A 23,505-nucleotide genomic window follows, 5' to 3' on the forward strand; every position below is an offset into this window, starting at 1 on the left:
CTCAGCCCTGACCTGGATGGCCCAGGCTAGCCTGATCTCGTCAGATCTCAGAAGCTAAGCAGGGTCAGCCCTGGTTAGTATTTGGATATGTTATACATCATCCTTGGTTACCACCATTTATAAACTTCTAATTAAATTTTCCCATTTCAACAATATAACAACAGGCCACCAAGGAATACCAGGGTTGCTGTGCAGAGGAAGGCACTGGCAAACCACCTCTGTTAGTCTCTTGCCATGAAAACCCCAAAAGGGGTCGCCATAAATCAGCTGCGACTTGATGGCACTTTATACACACACACACACATTTGAACTCAATTATATTCCTTTGATTAGAAATGGAGCTACAGACTAAATTTATCGTGGGCAACAAAAGTTGGTTTAGTAAATACAGATCTTCCAGAACTGTTACAATTTTTTAAATGATATCCGTTATTTATTTTTTAAATGATATCCTGTTGTTATATTGTTGAAATGGGAAAATTTAATTAGAAGTTTATAAATGGTGGTAACCAAGGATGATGTATAACATATGAAAAACAGGAGCAGGGAATGAATGTCCCCAAAATATTATCAGTAGCACACATAATGGCTTTGACAACTTGCTTTTTAGAATAAGGTAACTCTCTTGAGCCAGCCGGAAGAATATGGATTGGAGGGGCCATCAAAAAAGCTTTAAAACAAGACAAAAACAAAACAAAGATATATAATACCTGGATGGCCCAGGCTAGCCTGATCTAGTCAGATCTCAGAAGCAAAGCAGGGTCAGCCCTGGTTAGTATTTGGATGGGAGACCACCAAGGAATACCAGGGTTGTTGTGCAGAGGAAGCACTGGCAGACCACCTCTGTTAGTCTCTTGCCATGAAAACCCCAAAAGGGGTCGCCATAGGTCGGCTGCGACTTGAAGGCACTGTACGCACACATTGCAGAATTGGGGGAAAGCTCAGCTATCTCCAATTATACTTTTTTTAATGATTTCATTTATTTACACTTTTCTTCCCAAAGGGGAGCCAAAGTAGCTTACAACATTCTTCCCTTCTATATTTTATCTGCACAACAACCCTGCAAGATAGTTCACAGTGGGTAGCCGTGTTAGTCTGTCTGCAGTAGTAGAAAAGAGCAAGAGTCCAGTAGCACCTTAAAGACTAACAAAAATATTTTTTGGCAGGGTATGAACTTTCGTGAGCCACAGCTCACTTCTTCAGATACCTATCTGAAGTGAGCTGTGGCTCACAAAAGCTCATACCCTGCCAGAAAATATTTTTGTTAGTCTTTAAGGTGCTACTGGACTCTTGCTCTTTTCTACTACTGCAAGATAGGTTAGGATGAGAGTGTGTGACTTGCCCAAGGTCACCCCACAAACTTTCATGGCAGAGTGGAGATTCAAACATGGAGTCTCTCAGACGCTAGTCCAACACTCTTAAGCACTGCACCATGCTAGCTCTCTAGGATGAATCTAGGATAAGGTCTTTACAGGGTAATTCACAATTCTGGGAAACAGCTGGAGTTTTGGGGAAAAGGGGAATAGGGAGTGACTGCAGCGTCAGGATGTGTGTGACACCATAAGAAATAAATGACACCCCCCATTTCAATATTTTCAGGCCTGGCATTTGTAATCCTACATATTTGGACAGCATGGGTATGTACTGCACTATTGTTACAAGAGTTAAAAGGTAAAATTCTGTATGAAGGGTCACAAATAAATGGAGTCTGAACAGTAATGGGGAGTTATCAGATGAAATTTGGAATGTGCTCTTTGAGAAGACAATTAGACACCTGCGATTTTTGTTGAGGCAATTAGATATCTACAGCTTTACAGTCTCACACTAGTCTGAATCAGTAAATTTAATACAGCCAAACCAGACTTTTGTTGGTGATGTTCAGTCTCTACTGCCATGAATATAACATGCAGTAGTGGTTAAGGTGTCGAACTAGGATCTGGGAGACCCAGGTTCGAATCCCCACTCTGCCATGGAAGCTTGCTGGGTGACCTTGGGCCAGTCACACATTCTCAGCCTCAACTCTGGAAAGTATTTGGATGGGAGATCTCCAAGGAATATCAGGGGTGTGACACAGAGGCAGGCAATGGCAAACCATCTCTGAATGTCTCCTGCCTGGAAAACCCTATGGGGTTGCCATAAGTCAGCAGAAAAAATAAAAAGAGATGCAAAAATCCAACCTAGTTGGAGGAAGATGGCAGCGTCTGTTACAACCATAATTTTATATATAATACCAGTATTCCCACCAAGATTTACACTGAGACACACAGAAGATGTTTGCTTTAATCACCAAAAAACTGCCAACAACTTTTATCACAACCACTAGAAAGGAACTGGCTATGCAGAAAGGTTGCAAGGGTTGTGGGTTAAAAGACCAGATAAAAAGATTCATGCAGTACCATGATCACGTTTCTACACTGAGCTAGACTCAGAGATGGCAGGGAAAAAATTGACAAGGTTGGTTATTAAAACTGGAATCAGGTTTTATGAAGTTGGAACAGATATTCTAATCATACCATTTTTAAGTGTTGATATTTGAAAATATGAATTAATGCATTTATAAGATACTAGTTTAATGATTGTTCATTGTGGTTGACAATCAGTGTAATTTATATAAGAATGACTATTTTTCCTTATTAAAATAATTTTTTGTTTGCTTAAAAGCAAGAAATGAATTGGCGATTATTTGGGAGGTATGATTCCCAACTGGTCACACTGGGTGAATGAACTCAAAGGAGAAAGAGTCTTCAATTTTTATTTAGTTATTTAAAATTTTTGTCAGCCACCTTTCCTCCTACGGAGCTTAGGGTGGCTATTCTCCCGCCTCTTTGTGAATGTCTATATTACTGTTCTTTTAAAAGCTAACCATATACATAATTTATAAACCTGCACTCTCCAGGGCTTGAGCCCATTCCATATACGTTGTGCTCCTAGGATGTTTTAAACCAGGGGTGTCAAACTCATTTGTTATGAGAGCTGGATATGACATAAATGTCATTGTGTTGGGCCGGGCCATGCCTCGCCAGCCCAGATCGGGAGCAGGGGGTGGGGGTGGCTGCCTCGGCTGGTTTGTGGGCCAGATAAGAGCTCTCAAGGGGCCAGATCTGGCCCCCGGGCCATATGTTTGACACTCCTGTTTTAAACCCTCCCTCAGTGACAAAGGAAAACTTACAGAAGACATCCAGCAGGTAGGTGGTGCTTGAGTTGGAGAAACTATTATGTCCATAGCAGGTGTAGTTTCCTGTGTCATTCCGGCTGGTTGAGCTGAATGTGAGACTGCTGTTACTCACAGAGATGTGCCCTGATGACTGCAGTATCTGGTTCCCTTTTGACCAGATGTAGGAAACATTGGTGCCTTCAGCAGAACAGCTCAGCATGGTGAACTGGCTTTCAATGGCCTTGGTGGGGTGACTGATGATGGTAACATTAGACACACGTTCTGCAGAGAAATAAAAGAGGGAAGGCAGTGGGGAGGGATGGGAGTTATTGGTGATTAATAAGATAAATTGGACCACCTCATGGTTCTTAATTCATTCTTGACTTCCGTGTTCCAATCTCCAGCTGCCATTTAAGAAGCAGAAGAAGTGACATGCCATTCATTCATTTATGGGACCTCACTAAAATCAAATCTTTCAGAAACCGATGGACAGGAAGAACTGGAGAGGAAGTCTTCATCATAATGTGATCATCACCATTGGGATACACAAATTTCTTGATGTAAGACAGATGTTCAGTAGAGAAAGAAAGTTAAAGTGGCATTGGATAACAGGGCAAGACAAGGAAGTTGATGATGAAAAACCAAGGAAGACAGCTGCTGGTCATAAATGCTTCCACAAGTAGTTCATGCACCATGGAAGACAGAGCCGATGGTCGTAATGGAACTGGTGTGATGACCCTGGAAGACTTGGCAATAGGGAAAGAAATAACAGAGTTTGCTCCTCCCTGAATGGTTTTTTCCCTGTAGATTCTGTGCAAAGCAGTGGAGAGGTTTTGGGACAGAGTAGCTCATCTATGAAGGAGGGAGATGTTCGGGGTAAAAACCAGAAGGAAGCAAAGGTGAGGCAAACAAGCAAAAGGAAGGGAAAGAAACCACAGGAGCTGCTTCATCCAATTGAATGTCAACTGTCTGGGCATAGTTTTTTAACCAGAAGCCAACCAACTAGAAGAACATGATGACCATCACAGCTTTAGAAAGAAAGGGCTCAGTGAAGGAGGACACACAAAGGAGAATCGATGCCAGGAACTCGCACACCATGTGCACTGATTATTCCTGATTGGCCGGAAACAATAGTGTGCCCTACAAGTCCAGAAGAGACAGAACTTCATAACAATGGTTGAGTGAGGCAAGACCAGAACAACTAAATTTGACCTGAAGAATGGAAGCTTTGTAGTACACCAGGAACTGAAGTGAAGTCATTGTCATTATAAATTGAATAGAGAGACAGTCAGGAAAAAGGAATGCCCAACTGAAGTGATGGAGTGGGTGGAAAGGCAACCACTTAGCATCTGACTGATACCACTGAGAAACACGGGTTTGGAACCATAATCAAAGCAGATAAAAAGAGGAACATCCCACTGGGTGCGGAGACGGTGAAATACCAGAGTAGGAAAGTCCAACCATAAAGTCCATCTTGGGAAGAATTCTCGTACTGAAATAACAGGTGGTCTGATCACAATCACCCATGTTTGGTTTGGAAAAGAAGACCCCAAGAACACAAGAAACCAAAATGGCAACACTACCGAGTGAGGCCAACCAAGCCTGACTTTAGAGATTAAGCATGCTGTCCCGGTAGTCAGTATATCAGCAACACAGGAAGGCAAGTTGTCCTGGGATGTCAAGCTTCGGTTACTCACCCAGGATACTGATCTCGAGGCTGGTGGCATTGGAGTAAGTAGTGTAGACATTGGTGGCATTACAAGTATAATTCCCGGCACTGCTCACCAAGAGATCCTGGATCAGCAGCTGAGAATCCTTCTGGTCTTCCAGTAGTTGATCATGATACCACCAAGAATAATTTGCAGGTGGGTTGGAGTCAGCCAAGCAGGAGAGGTTGAGGGTGGAACCCTCTTCATAAACTGACTTTGGGGGTTCAATGACAGGGCTATCAGGCCCGTCTGGAGCAAACAAAGGAAAGCTACATGTTGAAACAGGTTAGACTGTCCTGGCAGTAGTTGGAACTACATCACCCACTGTCAGTGTCAAAGGTTACAGCACCTAGCACATTTGACTCAACTATTTTTCAGTTCCTGACCAGGAGTAGCCATAATCACATGGTGACAAATTTCAGGAATTCAGTGTCCAAGAAACATGCTTCCTCTGGGATGTTTTTTTGGGAACAGGATGATATCCTACTGCTAGATCTCTGGCTGCACTTTTAGGATGGGTGTCAGAGGTGAGCCAATACACACCCTCTAGCCTTTCCATTGGTATCCATCATCTGAAGAAGAGTAAAACTACCTAGGGATGGAGATGATTCTAGCGGACTTATCAATGAACACAATGCAGTGAAAATAAATGCTTGTAGTGTGTGTGTTTTTAATTCATCCAGGTTATCTTTCATCTCTACAACCTTTGCTGGGCTTAGCCACAGTGGGCAAGAGCCAATCGGCTTAGTCAGAAAGGCAAATAGCCTGTATGTTTATCTATCAGCAACTGGACTTACATTTATATTCAGTACAGGAATTTCCCGCATGGAATGTTTTCACTCCCTAGACCTATGGGCCACTCCAGTGTTACAGCACAAAGGGAGAGGTGAAACCCCTTCCGTCTTACTCATCTGGTGCATTCAATATATCCAGATGATAGCCCAAAGACTGCCATCCTGAGAGGGAGGCTAGCCCCTCTCTGTAGGGTTGCCAGCTCCAGGTTGGGGAAAACCTGGTGATTTGGGGGGCGGAGCCTGAGGAGGGCAGGGTTTGGGGAGGAGAGGGACTTCAATGCCATAGAGTCCAATCACCAAAGCGGCCATTTTCTCCAGGTGAACTGATATCTATTGGCTGGAGGTCAGTTGTAATAGCAGGAGCTCTCCAGCTAGTACCTGGGGGTTGGCAACCCTACCTCTCGGCCATGAACCTTGGTGGGTAGCCAGTCACTCTCTGTTTCAGCCTAACATTTATCACAAGATCTGTGTGAGGATAAAAAGGGAAAGAAAGAACCATGTGTTCATGAGTTCCTTAGACGAAATGGGGGGCAAACGTGTAAGAGGCAGATAGACAGCAAACATGTGGCTGAGGCAGAATGATCTCTCCTCAGAGTCATCACCGGATAGCCAGACTAGACTTACAGAAAATTTCCAGCCAGTGAGGCTCACTGAACTGGGAAGAGAAGTTGTTGACCCCTTGACAAATGTAGATGGCAGTGTCGTTCCTCTCGCTAATGGTGAACGTGAGGGTATCGTTGTTGTCTGACAGATGGACACGACCTCCTGCTTCCACCAGCTGCTTTTCCTTAAACCAGTAGTAAGAAACATGACTACCTAGAGAGCTGCAACTCAATTGGACGGTGTGGTACTCTACCGCTGTAGAAGGGCCCTTGATGGTGACATTAGATACAACACCTGTTGGGACAGAAAAGTTGCAAAAGAATTCCATGTTTGTTTGCAATGCAACACCATCATCCTTTGAAGACGCCAAGGAGGGCGGAACCAATATTGAGAGAATTGGGCAATTGGCAGAGACAGAAAGGTGCAAAAGATCACCAGGGAAAAAAAATCAGGAACAGGATTTGGTGACCAGCTATGAGAACCATCTGTCCAAAAAAAATAAAAAATAAAAAAGGGAAACAAAAAAAAGAAACCCCAGTGGGAAAGACAGTCAAGTCAAACTAGCATAGTACTCATAACAAGAATAATGAAGGGACCCAGCGTGTTCCTCTCATGGTCATCAGAGAGGTGGAAAGAGCTCCTAGAGAAAATTAGGACCATAAAAACAAACAAGCCATTCCTGGGAAAACACTAAAGCGCAGAAGTGGTCCAGTGGTTGACTGATGGTTGACAGTTTGTGACTTGGGATATAGGGAAGTGGATGCAAAGGACAGACCAGAGACAGGGGAAAGAAGGTGTGGGAAAATTCATAAGTGATTAATCAGTTACATTCTCTACTGATCCAGAGTAGTAAACACAGAATATGTTCCACCATGGTGCATCTGAACAAGCCAGAGCTAGACTTATACACAGAGCTAGACTTATACACTAGACTTATACACTCGGTAAGTAAGCTATGGTTTACAGCAGGGATCCCCAACATGGTGCCCACTTACACCTTTTCTATTGTCCGCCAAGTGTTTTTAGAAAGTGAGTGGGCGAAGTGGGGCTTTTGGCCAGCAAGTCTTCTGATTAGCCACTGGAGATTTCATTGGCTGTGCAGCTTTTTCAAGACTTTGCTTTAGCAGCAGCTGCCATCACAGCACAAGGATCTTCCTTGTGTGACTGAAGGTAAGCTACAGCAGGCATTCTGCGGCTGTCTCCATCTCCTGTGGCAGCCAATTTGTGGCTGTGGCTATTGCACTGTGTGCAATTCCACGGGTGCCCACAGACTCAAAAAGGTTGGGGACCCCTGGATGAGGGACCTCTAAAAATTACTTCAGATGGTTCAATTACCACAGAAGTGGTAATGCTATGGGGCCTCTTAAACTTAACAGAGTTTAGGGGATTAATATATCTTAACCTGCTGGCTGTGAGATGAGCAATTTTTTGAGCTATCCAGTACATTTCTAGGGAAGAAGGAAGACCAGTCTACACTGATCCCATCACGGTCTAACACATTGAAACTGTATGTGAATAATCTGGCAGAAATCTTGTGCTGTTATCATTCCTCCTCATAGGGCTGCCGTGTCTCCCACTGTCACTGGCCGGCCCCAAGCTGCAGTAGGGGGAATCACTGCTGCTCCAATGGAGTGCCATCGCTTCAGGCATGAGCCTGGAAGTGATGTCATCAGTTCAGGACAACACTCTAGGATTCCACTGAAACATTATGAAATCCTCCATGATCAAGGCCTTAAAAAATTAGGTTGAATGTGTAAGCCCATTTCACCAAACCTATCTTACAAATTTCTTCTGCTTATTTCATTCTTCATTGTCCTGTCTCAAATACTTCCTCTCCCCTACTTTTTTAGACCTATTGCACCAGATCTATTAGGGCAGGCTTGGGTGCAAATGTCCAAATTCAGTGGAATTCTATGGGGGGGGGGGGAGAATTAATAAATAAGCCTTCAGTTCTGAGAGAGGGAGATGTTTGTTTATGGGAAACATGTGAAGACTGGGGAAGGGCAAAACTGAGACAAAATTAACGCTGGTCTGAATGCAGACTTGATGGAGAAAGCGTAGCAAAATGAAACGCAAAGGAAATGGAACCGCATCAGCCACTGAATGAAAGGCGCTATAGTATCCCAGCATGACAGAGAAGCTAATTTTTGAAGATCCAGATATACATGTGAATGGAAGGCTTCATCAAGAAAGGCAGTCCAAAGAGACAGTGTGACAAAACCAGCAAACGGAAGGCCAGCTGGAGAAATGTCACAGGAAGATCATGAGATTTCACAGACGTGCTGGCAAGAGAGAGCAATTCCAGGCTACTCTCTGGTTACTCACCCGTCACCTCAATCTCTAAGGTGGCACTGCTCTTCTGGCGAGAAAGTACGTTCCATGCTTGGCAGATATAATTCCCAGAATCCTCTGGGGTAGCATCTGGGATGAGCAATTCTGATGTTGTGCCACGTTCCTCCCCGTTGAGGAACCAAATATAATGTGCATCGGGGAATGTATCAGCATAGCAGGAGAGTTTGATTTCAGAATACTGGTTGTAAAAAGGTTCAGTTGGTTGGATCTCAGGGGTTTCAGGTCCATCTGGGGCAGATACACAAAGCTAGCATGTTGGGATTTGAGCTGGAAATGATTCAGACCTCCGCCCCTTCCCCGTCACGCCATAAAAGATCCCTTCACCAGACTGAGATGGAGTAGAAAGACAGAAAGCCCAAGAGCTCTGTGTTCCAGAGCTGGTAGGTAGATAGAACCCTGAGAGAAGAACATTTCTGAGATACTCTTCTATCCCCAATCTCTCAGTTCCTTCCTAGATAAGACATCTTGGAGGACTTCCGAATCATATTTTGAAGATGCTCGGATAACTATCTTTTTCTTAGAAAATATACAGACTAATTGTAGCTGCAAGTTTATTATGTATCTGTTATTGCTTCTTTGCTGAATCATTTTTTCCTCCATACCATCTCCTTTTAGGATTGTCAGCTCTGGGTTTTGAAATTCCTGGAGATGGGAGTAGAGCCTGGTAAGGGCAGAGTCTGGAGACCTTAGCAGGGTATAATGCCATAGAGTCCACCTTCCAAAGCTGCCATTTTCTCCAGGAGAACTGATCTTGGTCATCTGGATATCAGTTGTAATTCCAGGAAATTTCCAGTCCCCACCTGGATGTTGGCAACCCTGCCTCCTCTGTATGGTCTGCACCCACAAAACTGCCTTATTCTGCTGTTTATCAAGGTCAGTCTTGTTTGCTCTGACTGGCTGTGGTTCTCCAGGGTCGTAAGCTTTTCACATCATCTGCTACTTGATCCTTTGCTACCGGAGTTGTCAGGGCTTGAACCTAGGATCTTCTACATGAAAAGAAGGTACTCTTCCACTAAGCCAGGTATGGGGAGATGATAAAATCAAGCAGAGGAGGGCTGAGAAAACTGGGATCTCCAAAGAAGTGGCACAAGAGTTTCATTCAAGCTACAACTTGAATCAGATCAGATTTTGTCTGCCACGCTGGGATTCAGCTCCAGAATATGAAAACTGGGCTATGAATATGTTTTAATTTCCTAGCTCCTGCTAATATCAGATGCTCCTGTACTTATTCTACTGGAATATACATGCATATGGAATAGACTTTGCAGAACAGGCATGTACGCATAAATCTGCATCTGCTCGTACAGTACAGGAATGCTACCTATCAGGGTCAGCTCAGGTTATTTGCTGCCCTGGCCAAAATTAATTTTGCCTTTGTTACTCTTGATTTTTCCCAGCTGGGTATGGGGGGATTTTATTTCTTATCCAATTGCAGACTCCTTCCTCTGTAATCGCAGAATGAATGGCAGGGAAAGAACTGAAATTCATTCTATTCATAGGTATGGAATGATGGACAGGTGGGTGAAGTGAAGGGTAGTATTTGGACCCCCACGTATTATTTTGAAACATGGCACAGACATGTTTTCTCCCCATACCAGGATTTTCCTGATTAGTCTTTAAGACTAGTTATTAAGAACATCAGAAGAGCCCTGCTGGATCAGACCCATGGCTCATGTAGTCCAGCATCCCGTCTCACACAGTGGCTGACCAGTTCCTCTGGAGGGCTAGCAACAAGGCATAGAGGCCCAGGCCTTCCCTGATGTTGCCTCCTGGTACTGCTATTCAGAGGTAAACTGCCTCTGAATGTGGAGGTTCCCTTTACTCACCATGGCTAGTAGCCACTAATAGACCACTCCTCCATGAATCTATCTAATACCCTTTTAAAGCTGTCTATGCCTGTGGCCATCACTGCATCCTCTGGCAGTGAATTTCATATTTTAATCACTTTCTGTGTAATGAATTCTGCTGCCTGTACTGCTTAGGCCAGCCTGGCTACCCATGTTTTGTTTTTTTACATTGTGGATTGTTCATACTTAAGAGCACGGTTCATAATAAAGAGAAACCTGATTCTGAGAAGCGTTCTCCCATATTTTTGAAATCGCAGAATTGCGTACAACCATTCCTGACTACAATTTCGAAAATCTCTGTTTGGCAAAGAGCCAGGGCTTCTGATGGCAGCTAAAAGTTACAATATTTTTTCCTCTTTCTTTCTTTCTTTCTTTCTTTCTTTCTTTCTTTCTTTCTTTCTTTCTTTCTTTCTTTCTTTCTTTCTTTCTTTCTTTTTTTTTAAGGGCAGAAAAATAATGCCTGGTAGTTTTATTTCATTAGTCAGAACCAGTAAAACTGAAGTCACTGTCTGGAGAAGGAACCATAATGACCGTTAAAACAAATCGGACTTGTTTTTCCAGCTCTTGTGCTTAATAATTAATACAATTAAAATGAAGGTAAACAGCCAGGTAACTGGGACTATACACTGGCTACAATGGGCCCCTTTGATGTCATCTTAATTGACGGGGCGTTTTAAGCTCAGAATGCAGATTGTTATTGTGGTTAAAGAGGGGGACAGCGCTGTGCTTTCCTGAAACCCCGGCTGGTTCTTCCCCGTGTCTCTGCTTCATTCTCAGAGCTGCGTTCTGGAAGTCCTGTCCCGGGCAGCTTCTGCCAGCTGTTAGCAACTCAGCCCCCCCCCCCCGCCCGCCGGGTGCCATCCTACCGGCTGGCGAGGTGCCCTTTTCTCCAAGAAACCCAACAGGCCCTGGTGCCAGCAATCTGTGCCTGACGTCACCAAATAAAAACGGCTGTCAAGTTAATGACTAACGGAGGAGGAAAGAAAAACAAAAAGGGTGTGAGGGGAGATCCAGCTCAGGCCTCTCTGCGCCACCCTGAGACCAGGCCGAAGTCCTCTGTTTTCCCCCTCTCACTTGGCATGCCTTGTCGTGGCACCTTTGGGACACTCCTGTTTCTGCCGGCCCCAGATGGCTCAGGCCGCCTTGTTTCTCAACGGTTTGCTAGCCCTGTGCATGTGCATGGTGGGGACAGGGCTTTCTAAACATGCTTGGAAAACAATGTGCTTAGTTTAACTCTCTGGCCTCCCGCCCTCCCCAGGTTAGTTTATTGTAATTCTCCCTCCGCTTCCTTGTTTGTTATATCTTTCAGTGGGCAGGCAAGGTCAGATAATTAGAACATGTTTCAAACCCTCTCATAATAGGAACTCCAAGCAGGCAGGAACACAAACATGATTTGCCCTGAAAATCCCCAAGTCAGAGGGTCCCTTGACATGTTTTTAAATTGCCATTGTTTTATGGTTCTCTGCCTAACCCACTGTGTTACCCTGTGCTTTTAGTGAACAAACTGCAAATCTTTGTTCTTTAGGGTTGCCAACCTCCAGGTACTTAGCAAAAAATAGAGCATACTGATATGAATATTTAAGAATAAGCCCTCAATGAAGGAAAAAAACTTCAATAACACGACCACAATATGCTTACTCAGTTTTATATTTTTAAATACTCATTATTAACACAATCCCTCGTTTATGCTGTTTAGAACAAGTAAGAACAGGACTAAAATGTACAAACAATGTTACAAAAATCCAACAGATGTTATATCAAGCCCAGCTTAGTATGAAGCTGCACTAAAAAACCTGTAGAAAGTTCTGGTGATTGATGTATCACATGCAGAACAAGGAATTCAACTGTGATCTTCCGTCGTTCTTATTCCATTCATAAGGTGATTTATTGACGTTGAATAACCCTGTCCTTATATTGTGATCCCAGCTCTGTTTGTCGTTATAATGGGCTATAATTTAAGTCCAAATTCCTTAGCTATTGACCTAAACTGTAACATAGCATATATGCAAAAAGTGTACTTTGTGTTGGAACAACTCCGGCGCGATAACTCGGACCCTACGTGTCACGTCGGTATGTGAGTGCACTGCGAGGTGCACTGATTAATTGAGGGGATGCCACCCCACTACAATTTGACAAGATCCCGGTTCTATCTTGTTTCGAAGGCTTCTTCAGAATGTATTGTACATTATATCCAACCGCAACTTTGCAGTTCACCCAGTAAGACTCATACGTCAATTGACATATGTACAATACATTCTGAAGAAGCCCATTATATATAAAATGGAGTAAGCATATTGAGGTCGCGTTACTGAAGTTTTTTTCCTTCATTGAGGGCTTATTCTTAAACCTCCAGGTACTAGCAGGAGATCTCCCGCTATTACAACTTATCTCCTGCCGACATAGATCAGTTCCCCTGGAGAAAATGGCCACTTTGGCCATTGGCCTCTATGGCGTTGAAGACCCTCCCCTCCCCAAACCCCGCCCTCCTCAGGCTCCGACCCAAAAACCTCCTGCTAGTGGTGAGGAGGGACCGGCAACCCTATCGTTATTTGATGTTAGAATATTATGCTCTTCCCAAGTCATTAGGAATGAGTACCCTTTCGTAGAAGGGAAGCACATAAAACCTATAAATAAAGAAAATTAATGCCTCTTTTGCCCGCCCTAACAAACCATTCCAACTTCTTATGGTGCCCTCAGAAAACACCACAACAAAGATCAACTGTTTGAGGGAGGGGTGTGTGTGTGTGTGTTTGACCAAGTTCTTTGTCCTCCACTTGATCAACCCTGAACTTCCTTGGGGAAAGGGTCTTCAAGTCAAGAGCTTTAAAGACACAATTATTAACTTCTAAATTCCCCTTGACAGTGCAAACCAGGGGCCAAACTATATGTGTTTGTTTTTAAAGGGTCCTGGGAACCGGAAGCAGTTTTGGTGCATGCAAATGGGGGGGGGGCAGGAAACCTGCCTCCCCCTCTGGTGGCATCCCGAGCCCAAATTGGCTGTCCTTTATTTTTTAACAGCCTAGCAGCGGGAAACCCAGACCCAACAAACATGTCTAGTTTGGCCCTTATGCATGTTTACTCAGAAGTAAACCTTACTCAATTCAATAGGACTTACAAGAAAGTTTACACAGGATTGTAGCATAAATCTAGTGGGCTCTATACAGAAATAGCGGTTTAGGACTAATGTCACCCATCAGTCAAAGTGGGCCCTTGCATCCTAGATAAGATACTGCCTCTTGGGACTGGATTCTACAAGCCTTTAGAGCAGTGCATTTTATAAAAAAAATCTGACTACTCATTTGCACTGTAGAAGCCCAAATGTAAACCCTTAAAGGTAGGGTTGCCAAACACCAGGTGGGGACTGAGGATCTCTGGGAATTACAAGTGATTTCCAGACTACAGAGATCAGTTCCTCTGGAGAAAATGTCAGCTTTATGGGGTGGAGACTATGACATCTACCGAGCCCCCTCCTTTCTCCAAACTCTGCCCTCCTCAGGCTCTGCCCTCAAATCTCCAGGAATTTCCCAAGTTGGAGACGGCCAACCCGCTTTAGAACCTCACTTGAGAGTCTGCACAGATACACCTAGGAGGAAGCAGGCACTGTTATATCAGTTGTTCACCCCTCAGCTAGTTATGAATCCTTCTCCTCAAATGAAGCTCAGGAAAATGGAGCCAGAGAAAAAGCAAGAGACTTCCCTTAAGGTCCACAGATGATGACAAAGCCAAGGCTTCAATAATGAGGACCAAGTTCTCAAAGATACAGAAATAATATTTAGATATCACCGGTTCAGTCTGAATGTATTTTCACAGTCTCACCAAGCACCATAGAAGAGAGGGATGTTTTTCTAGAGCCAGTAAACACAGAGAGATCATAATGATCAAAAAGAAAAGGGGATTTAAAAAAAAAGAAAGGAACTGACACACCTGCAGAGGTGTAGATGGGACAGGATACAACAACAGTACAGAGAAGAAGGAAGTCACCCTGACAGGACAGGCCGAAGATGGTGAGACTAAGATACTCACAGATCACAGCAACATATAAGGGCTTGCTTATGTTACTGGAGGCCAGGTTAGTCACTTCGCACTGATACTCTCCAGTATCATTACGGATTGCGCCAATGATGGCAACAGTCCGGTTATCCCTGGATACTTGGATCCGAGGGCTACTTCCGAGGGGCTCTCCATTGTAAAACCAGCTGACAGAGGCTTCTTTGGAGGTGGTCACACAGGTTAGATTAACAGAATCAATGGACTCTATGGGGAAGGGAGTTGGGAAGGCAGACACACTAGGCTTGGTCAGCAAGTCTGTAGGTGGAAGAAAAAGAATGTTATCATTGGCAAGCAGAGGTCTTATGGGAACAAAAATGAGAGGTAGATCATAGTCCAAGACATGGAGAAATAACACATCTCTGGAGGATCTCATGATAACTGTAAGATGTGATCACCATACTGCTGGCTGAAATCAGGGAAGCACTGATGGAGAGGAAGGAAAATAACCTGCCTTCACCTGCCAGAGTCAGTGAGGACATATGGCCAATAAATTAATAAAATGATTGTTGATTACAGAAACACCCCTGTCAACTTGAACAGATAAGCAACTCTCAAGTGTAGCAGCCATCAAACAATACAACCAAAGTTCAGATGCACACCCTAACCCAAGAATGTTTTGATCTAGTTTAGACAAGTGTGTTTCTCACTCGTTGACTTGCATATGTGAGTGAGTTAACAGATATCACAGAGAGAACTTTTTTATCACTTCAAATACATTTTGAATCTTGACCGGTTTACACATTTAGCTACACGTCACCCAGCACTGAGAAATCAAGTAATGTGCAGCCAGTGGCAAAATTCCCAAAGGACTGGTTCACATATGTACGTTTTCCCACAGCGTATGAAAGCACTTTTTTTTCCTGTTTAGAGACCCCCACATCACCATTGGGCATTGCACAGAAACTCACTCCCAAACACACAGACTTTCAGCATGTCAGAATCCAGTTCATGCCAATACAAACACCAAAAAAAAAAAAAAAAAAAAAAAAAAAACAGAACCTCCCAGCAAGACAGATGGATGCAGCTGACCTGTGGATCACAGCAACAGTTATACACAAGGGCATTGGTACCTGTCGCTCACAATCTAAATGTCCACACACATTCCTCCCCGTGCCAAGCCACCATACTGTACTACGATCACTTTAGGATATAAATACAGAACTTCTGTTTCCTAAGGTCAGCTCTAGACCTGAGGGAGAAAATCCAACTGACATATTCTTCAAAGATTAAACATAAGGCTCAACTGATAAGGAATTTCTCCTATGCAAATGTTTAAATGAACAAGTTTCATAGGGATTATTCTCTTACACAACTCCCATTCATTGTCAGGTTGTCTTTGAACTCTGGCTGCCTTGGCTGCCTTTGAACTTTTGTTTCGGCTCGGATTCCAAGGTTGCTTATCTAAACCGCTAGCTTCGCTTTGCTTCCCAGGGTCGAGGAGACTTGGGGGAGACTCGGTGCTTCTAAGCTGTTTGGTATTATCTCATGAGACTGTACTGTGCCTGCTTTTGTAGTGTTCTCATATAATCAAGTGCAATGCCATTTCCCTTCATTGTTGCCTTTTGATTTCTAAGCTCTGCTTACCCGTGTTACCAATAAACCAACTCTTTTGGACTACTAGTCTCCTGGTGTGGCTTTTGGGAATCCTAAGGGACCAAGTGCTTACATTCATTTCCATATGTTTGTTGTGGGAGTACTTTCTGGGGGATCTATCTCCCAGCTTGAACCCTTAATGGTTCTCCAAACTACTGTCATATGTAGCAGTTGCCTTATAGTAGGGTTGCCTCTGTCTCTACCAGACTTCGCTACATCATAGCTATAATGGGCAGCATATATTTTCACCCCACTTTTTGGGAAAGCTTCATAGGCCTTTTATGCAGGGACATTTCCCCACGGTCACCCCCGCCGATTGCTTTGGGGCTTCCTTTTGATTATGCATGCCTTTTTCAGCCATCAAGAGGTCGCCTAGCTCACCCAAAGTGTTTTGCCCACATTTTACAGATGCCGTTTTAGCCAGAATCTGGAAAATTCTTGGAAATGTTTGTACCCATGCCATATCAGGTTTATCTGGCCTCCTTCGTTCCTTGAACTGAGCAGGGGAGACTAATCTGAATGAGTTATGGGATTAAATATATGAGAGATAAGAAGGAGAGAACAAACCTTTCCCAAGGACTGGCCTCTTGTATACAAGAAGGGGAGGCATTTATCCACCTGGCTCTCATGGACTCGTGGGGGATGATTTCAGAACCAGTTGTTCTGCTAGAGGACCTCAATTGTTGATATTCTCTCACCAGCAACACTTTGTATATATGTTGAAATCACTGGATCCCCCTTGTTATTTTAGCTGTTGATTGTCACATTTTGTACTCATTGTTTTAATTTGAGTACCATAATTTATTTCTTAGAATGCTGTGATTAGAGTTTTGTTGCTTGTTGTTGTATTAGTTTCTGTTTTGCTTTGTAGTTAGATATTGCCATTAGATTTTTTTAGATAGTTGTGTGTAATCAGTTCATTTTTGCTGTACTTATTAACAGCTCCCTTTATATAGATTATGCATTTACTTGCCCTAGTTTCCTAATTAACCATCTGTATAGTTTTTGTTTAATATTTTTTTTAAAAAAAGAAGTAGTGAACAAACCATACCTGAGACTTCTATATGCACTTGCCCCGTTGTAAAACCACCACTTGCAAACTTCGACACTATATAGATTCCAGTGTCATTCAGCATCAGATTCCTGATGTGCAGGGAACAGTTTGGACCTGCAGTTTCCCGCCCAATAAAGCCTGGACCGTTCTGCGGATCAGGACTTGATGGACTACACGTAAAGATCCGGTTTGCCTCAGCGTTTACTCCTCGAAACCAGCTGCATAAAATAAAGTTGGATACTCCTCCTGGAGTCAGAGTGACGTCCTGTCCTTCTACTGGCCACGATGGGTTCGGCGTAACAGGAATGTCCTGGGCTTGGGTTAGCAGGAAGCCAGAACTCAGGATGGCGGCTGCGTGGAGAAGGGGGGTGGGGAGAGAAAGAATCCTTCACTAGGCAACAACAACAGAGTCAACCAGATTTGGGATTATGCTCTCAGGAAGACCTTATGTGTATGTTGAATGGTGTCAAGTCACTTCCAACTTATGGCGAACCTATGAATTAATGATCTCTGAAATGTCCCATCATTAACAGCCTTGTTCAGTTCTTGCAAACTGAGGCTTGTGGCTTCCTTTATTGCGTCAATCCATCTCATGCTGTTCCTGCTGCCTTCAGCGTTTCCCAGCATTATTGTCTTTTCCAGTGACTCTGGTCTTTTCATAATGTGACCAAAGTACATTAGCCTCCGTTTAGTCATTTTAGTTTCTAGGGAAACATTGGGCTTGAAGGAATATGCCATTCTAGGGATTGATCAATAATTCATCTTCTTTGCTAATCTTAAAAAAACTGGAGCAACAAAGTGACAGATAAACATTGCCAAAAATCCAGGGCTTGTGCATGCAAAGAGTGAAGCTCCCTCCCTATCCTTTCACACAGAGCACAAATCAAGACTTCCAGGTCTCAGAAGCCTTCAAATCTTAACTGCAATTTGTTGTGACATCAAAATACAGTCATCTGGACGAAATTGAGTTTTTCTTGCCCACAAACCCAGGAATCTAAATAGTGCTGATTCTCATCCTGGTTTGTACTAACTCCAGTTAGTACAATTACCCTGATTGTAGATAATCACACCAACTGAAGACCTCTGAAACCATGAAGTGCTCAAATACGTCCTGTTTTAAGCCTGAATACTTTTCAATTGGCAAATTCTGTGCAATCTGTTTTAATTTTGTTAATTGGATTATTACTTTGGTCTTTGCAAAGGGGTTGCTACACTGTTTGCCGCCAAGTCCAAGATGGCAGGATAGAAATGTTTTAAATAAATGAATAAAACAAAACACCCAGTTTGTGCTCATCCTGAGCAAATAAACAGCTTAAATGCCAGAATTAATCATGCAGACATAGCAAAAATAGTGGTGAAGAGAACGATCAATTATAAAAGGAAAAGTTAAGCTAATGTCTTGACAAACATCAAACTGGGACGTAAACAAGAGACTTCTTCCAAGCAGGAATTCATAGGGTAAAAATCCACAGATTCCACACTGCCAGAATATCCAAAGGGATATTAAAATGACAGAAAAAGTCTGTGCCGCTGGATAATTTGGTCTGACAAAGTGCAGAAGCAGGAAAGTCTCCTTCTCAAAACAGGACCAAATTTATAGCAGTGTTTTTGGGATTTCTGGCATCAAGTCGGCACTGACTTATGGTGATCCCTCATGGAGTTTTCAAGGCAAGAGGTGTTCAGAGGTGGTTTGCCATTGCCTGCCTCTGCACAGCAACCCTGTGCAACCCTGGATTTCCTTGGTGGGCGCCCATCCAAAAACTAACAAGGGCCAACCCTGCTTGGCTTCCGAGGTCTGATGAGATTGGGCTAACCGGGGCCATCCAGGTCAGAGCAGAGACAAACAGGTGGTTTGCCATTGCCTGCCTCTGTGCATCAACCCTGGACTTCCTTGGTGGTGTCCCATCCAAGTACTAACCAGGGCTGACCCTTGCTTGGCTTCTGAGATCTGATGAGACTGGACTAGCCTGGGATATAGCAAGACCCTCCACAACTGTGTCCGCCAGCAGCTTTGACACATGAGAAGCAGGAACTACATGAGAGGTGGTCATATCTTGCAGTGAGTATGTAGGGGGCATGCCTATGTTTTTACGGCAGGCATAACTCATCAGAAAACAAAACAAGACATTTTAAAATAAATTGGTACTAGACTCATTGCTTCAGAATGAGACAGGAATGCACTTTCAAAATGTGCACTCAATAGGGTTGCCAAACTCTGGTGTTATCCCAGAATAACACCGGATCTCCAGATCTTCAGAGATCCTTAGGATCTATCTACAGTCCCCCTGGAGAAAATGGCAGCTTTAGAGGGTGGGCCCTATGGCATCACATCCCTGCTGAGCTCCCTCTACCCTCCCCAGATACTGCTCCAAATCTCCAGGAATTTCCCAAGAAGTTGGCAACCCTAGCATCCAAATATGTCACCCATTCTACGAATTGCATTGTGGAGCGACTGCATCTCCACTGGATTGTGAATTTTTATGTGCATTCAGAAGTACATCCAATTTGCCATAATTGCTAATCTTTTATTATTCTCGATGAGCTATGCCTTCCCAAGACAGATGGAGAGGTACATATAGTCTTTTAATATTATAATTATAGATTTACTTTATTTACACCACACTTTTTACCTCACAGTGGCTCTGAAATAATTGGACCAAAGAAAACATCTCTGAAGAAGAGCTTTATGTCTCAAATGGTCTTCTGCAAATAAATAGATACTCCGTAGCAGTTTTAGATACACCATCTCCAGTGTTGGGTGTAGGATTCTTGTCTTTGGAGAAATAAGATGAGCCCATTCCACACATTGAACTGGGACAGAAATTTTCTGCAGACACACTCCTGTGATTCTTAGGATCTATCTTAGCCAAAATGAATTGAAAGGAGGGGGGATTTCAGCTCATTTGCTGAAGGAATTTGGCTAGATGTATACAAATGTGATTTCTTCCAAACAGGATTCCTAAATTGTGATGGGGTTGGGACCAAAATAAGGATTCGGCCTTATCTCTTACTTCAGACCACAGCATGTATGTATGAATATTGGTGGCCCCAGACAGGCTGACATATCCCCAACTAGAGCAAGACACAGTCCAACAGCTGGAGTTGCCAACCTCCAGGTTGGTATAAACCACCAGAACAAAAAGGCTCTGTGCTGTGAGTTATTGTTGAAGAACAAAAACCAGCACACAATTCAATGCAATACAAAACAACTATGTTACAAGTGTAAAGTGCACAGTGAATACTTATCTAAACACACATCAACAAAATATACAGTATGTACAGTTGCAATTTCAAGATATCATATGATGAATGCAAAGGGTTCTTCTATAAAGGTAAGTATTCTTAAATGTTCTTATAAATGTCTTTATCTTTTCAAAAGTATTGCAGAGGAGAGTGGAACGGTCCACATATAAGACAGCCGAAGAAGAGATGCATGGACGTGTCGTCTAGATCATCATCCACATTTCGCCAAAGGCTTCATCAGCCATAGGAATAAAGTCACAATTAACACGGGACGAACTCCTCCAGATAATAATTTCTAAAGGCCAGCTGGCTCTTGCTCAAATCAAAAAGTTCATGGTTTGTCACAAATCAAAAACTTTTTGATTTGAGCAAGAGCCAGCTGGCCTTTAGAAATTATTATCTGGAGGAGTTTGTCCCATGTTAATTGTGACTTTATTCCTATGGCTGATGAAGCCTTTGGCGAAACGTGGATGATCTAGATGACACGTCCGTGCATCTCTTCTTCAGCTGTCTTATATGTGGACCGTTCCACTCTCCTCTGCAATACTTTTGAAAAGATAAAGACATTTATAAGAACATTTAAGAATACTTACCTTAATAGAAGAACCCTTTGCATTCATCATATGACATCTTGAAATTGCAACTGTACATATTGTATATTTTGTTGTTGTGTGTTTAGATAAGTATTCACTGTGCACTTTACACTTTTAACATAGTTGTTTTGTATTGCATTGAATTGTGTGCTGGTTTTTGTTCTTCAACCTCCAGGTTGGGGCTGGAGTTCTGAAATGACAACTGCTCTCCAGCCTACAGAAGTCAGTTCCTCTGGAGGTAATGGCTGCTTTGGAAAGCAGAGACAGATGAAGGGAGCTTTGACTCTTGAAAGCTTATGCAGGTTGAGTATCCCTTATCCGGACATCCCATATCTGGACTGATCCGAAAGCCGGACTCTTCGAGCAGGCATGCAGGTAGATCTGTACTGCCTGCTTTCAATGTTTCCTCTCACCTAAAAAAATAAAACCCAGTGTACAGACTGCATCGTAGGTGGAGACTGAAAGCCTGCCGCTGTTAGTTAGTTTATTGTTGCTCTTGTTTAATAGCTGATAGGGGTATTCTGGGGAGATAGTGACACCTTTGCTTTTGGATGGTTCAATGTACACAAAATGATTAAAAATATTGTTTAAAATTACACTCAGGCTATGTGTTTGAAGTATATATATAAAACATAAATGAATTTGGGTCCCATCCCCAAGCTGTCTCCCTATGTATATGCAAAAAATCCAAAATATTCCAATATAGGAAAGATCCAAAATATGGACCACTTCTGGGCCCAAGCAATCTGGATAAGGGATGCTCAACCTGTACCTTGAAACTTTTGTTGGTCTCTGAAATGCTACTGGACTTGAAACTAGCTGATCTACTGCGGACCAACATGGCTACCATCTGAAACTCCCTGCTTCAAACTCGGCCCTCCCCAGGTTCAGCCCCCAAACCTCCAGGAATGTCCCAACTTGGAGTTGGCAACCCTACTCAATGGGACTTGGAGGAGAAACACAGTGCCATTGAGGATAAAGGGACACCCATCTTGGTTCCAGAGGCAGAAGGTGGCTTCAGTTCAAGGGTCTCCTTTGCTGGATCAAATGAAGGAGTGAAAGCATTAAGACCTGCAAGTGGGTACCACTCCATCAGCTAAGGGCCAATCCAGACATGACTGAGGGAGCTGCATCAACAGATTTCTCCCCCTCCCCTCTTTGTGTTAGTTTTAAAAGCAGCTCCCGGTGTCCTCATTTGAACTGGAGCCATGATACTGCAGTGGAGGGAGAGGTTAGCAGTTTGGCCATGACATTTGCTTCACACACAAATACTTCTGCTTCCAATCAGACTGGAAATGGGGGAGGGGGGACTGAGGTTAGGAAAATGGCCCCGGAGAAAAGGGTTAAGCTCCTTACACCCCATGCCAAACCTTTGATAGAAGGTCCCCACCCCGTTGCCGTTACACCTTTAAAGACAAGAGAGCTCTTTTCCTGCAATGGCATTTTCCTCTGGAACGCCCACTCCTGTGAGACTTACCTGGTGCCCACTTGGGCCCTCTGTTTAGCTGCCAGGCCAAAACCTTTCTTGTCAGCCGGTGTGTGGGGGTGGGGTCCCCCCATCTTTTAAAACTGCTTTTATGCTCTGCAGACTGTTTTATGGGTGCCATTTTAGGCAACTGAATGTTGTTTTGTGCCAGTTTTAAGCCCCCAACCTTTTCCACTATCTGTCATTCTTACACTACGTTTTTTTTTACATGATTTTATTGTATCGTTCTTATGCGTCAGCCGTCTAGAACAGGTCAAGAGGGGGTGTAGAAATGCACTCAATAAATGAGTCCATCAATCATGGCTCTTCCGAAATTCATACTAGTTTGGTCCAGAGATTGGTTGTTTCTTCCGAAGTCAAGCTGTAAGCTTGGCAGCCCAGTGAAACCCCTCGGAAAAAGCCTGGCTTTGGGCCACTGGAGTATTTCATTCGCCTCTGTTCAGCCTCCTGAGGGGTGCCCAGCCAGAGGAAGGTCCCTCGGGCACACCCGACTCCACAGCAGCAGGGCTGACGCCCCCCCGGGTATCCATTGTGCCCCACTGTCCTCAAGCGCACCACAGTGTAAGATTCCTGCAAAGGGGGCCAGGCCAGGCTTCTCCTCCTCAGTGGTGAAGGGGGATCCCGAGAGGCCGAGCTCGGTTCCGTGGGGCCGAAGGCATCCCGGGAGAAGACGGGAGGGAGGGAGGGAGGGAGGGAGGGAGTCCCTTCCTGCCCTCCCAAACAAGATCGGCGGCGCGCAGAACTGCGGCCCCTGCCCGCCACCCCCTCCCCACCGCCCCGAGGCTGACTCCGGTGGGGTCACCCCTGCCCCGGCGCCGGTGCGCGCGCTCTCACCTGCCAGCAGCGCCGCGTGCCAGGAGCGCCTCCGCCCGGGCGACCCCCCAGCGGGCCGCGGCCCCTCCGCCCGACGCCTCCCCATCAGCCGCCCGCCTGGCTCCCCGACCGCCGCTGGCCGCCGGGCTGTGCGGGGCTGTGCGGGCTGTCCCCTCCCCCGGGGGCCGGCCTCGCCTGCGGCTTCCCCCGCCCC

General features: G+C 44.2%; 1 protein-coding gene across 1 annotated transcript in view; it reads right to left on the reverse strand.

Moving 5' to 3' along the window:
- The window catches only part of LOC130475851 (carcinoembryonic antigen-related cell adhesion molecule 1-like), a 47,277-nt gene extending 23,880 nt beyond the window's left edge, over positions 1–23,397 (reverse strand). The window contains exons 1-3 of the mRNA XM_056847747.1: positions 23,313–23,397; positions 17,154–17,507; positions 3,170–3,436 (exon numbers count right to left, since the gene is read on the reverse strand). Coding sequence (XP_056703725.1) covers positions 3,170–3,436; positions 17,154–17,507; positions 23,313–23,397 — 706 coding nt within the window. The remainder of the gene's footprint in view (positions 1–3,169; positions 3,437–17,153; positions 17,508–23,312) is intronic.
- Between the last annotated feature and the right edge of the window lie 108 nt (positions 23,398–23,505).

Source organism: Euleptes europaea, chromosome 3 (genome assembly GCF_029931775.1).
Source record: "Euleptes europaea isolate rEulEur1 chromosome 3, rEulEur1.hap1, whole genome shotgun sequence".
Lineage (NCBI taxonomy): Eukaryota > Metazoa > Chordata > Lepidosauria > Squamata > Sphaerodactylidae > Euleptes > Euleptes europaea.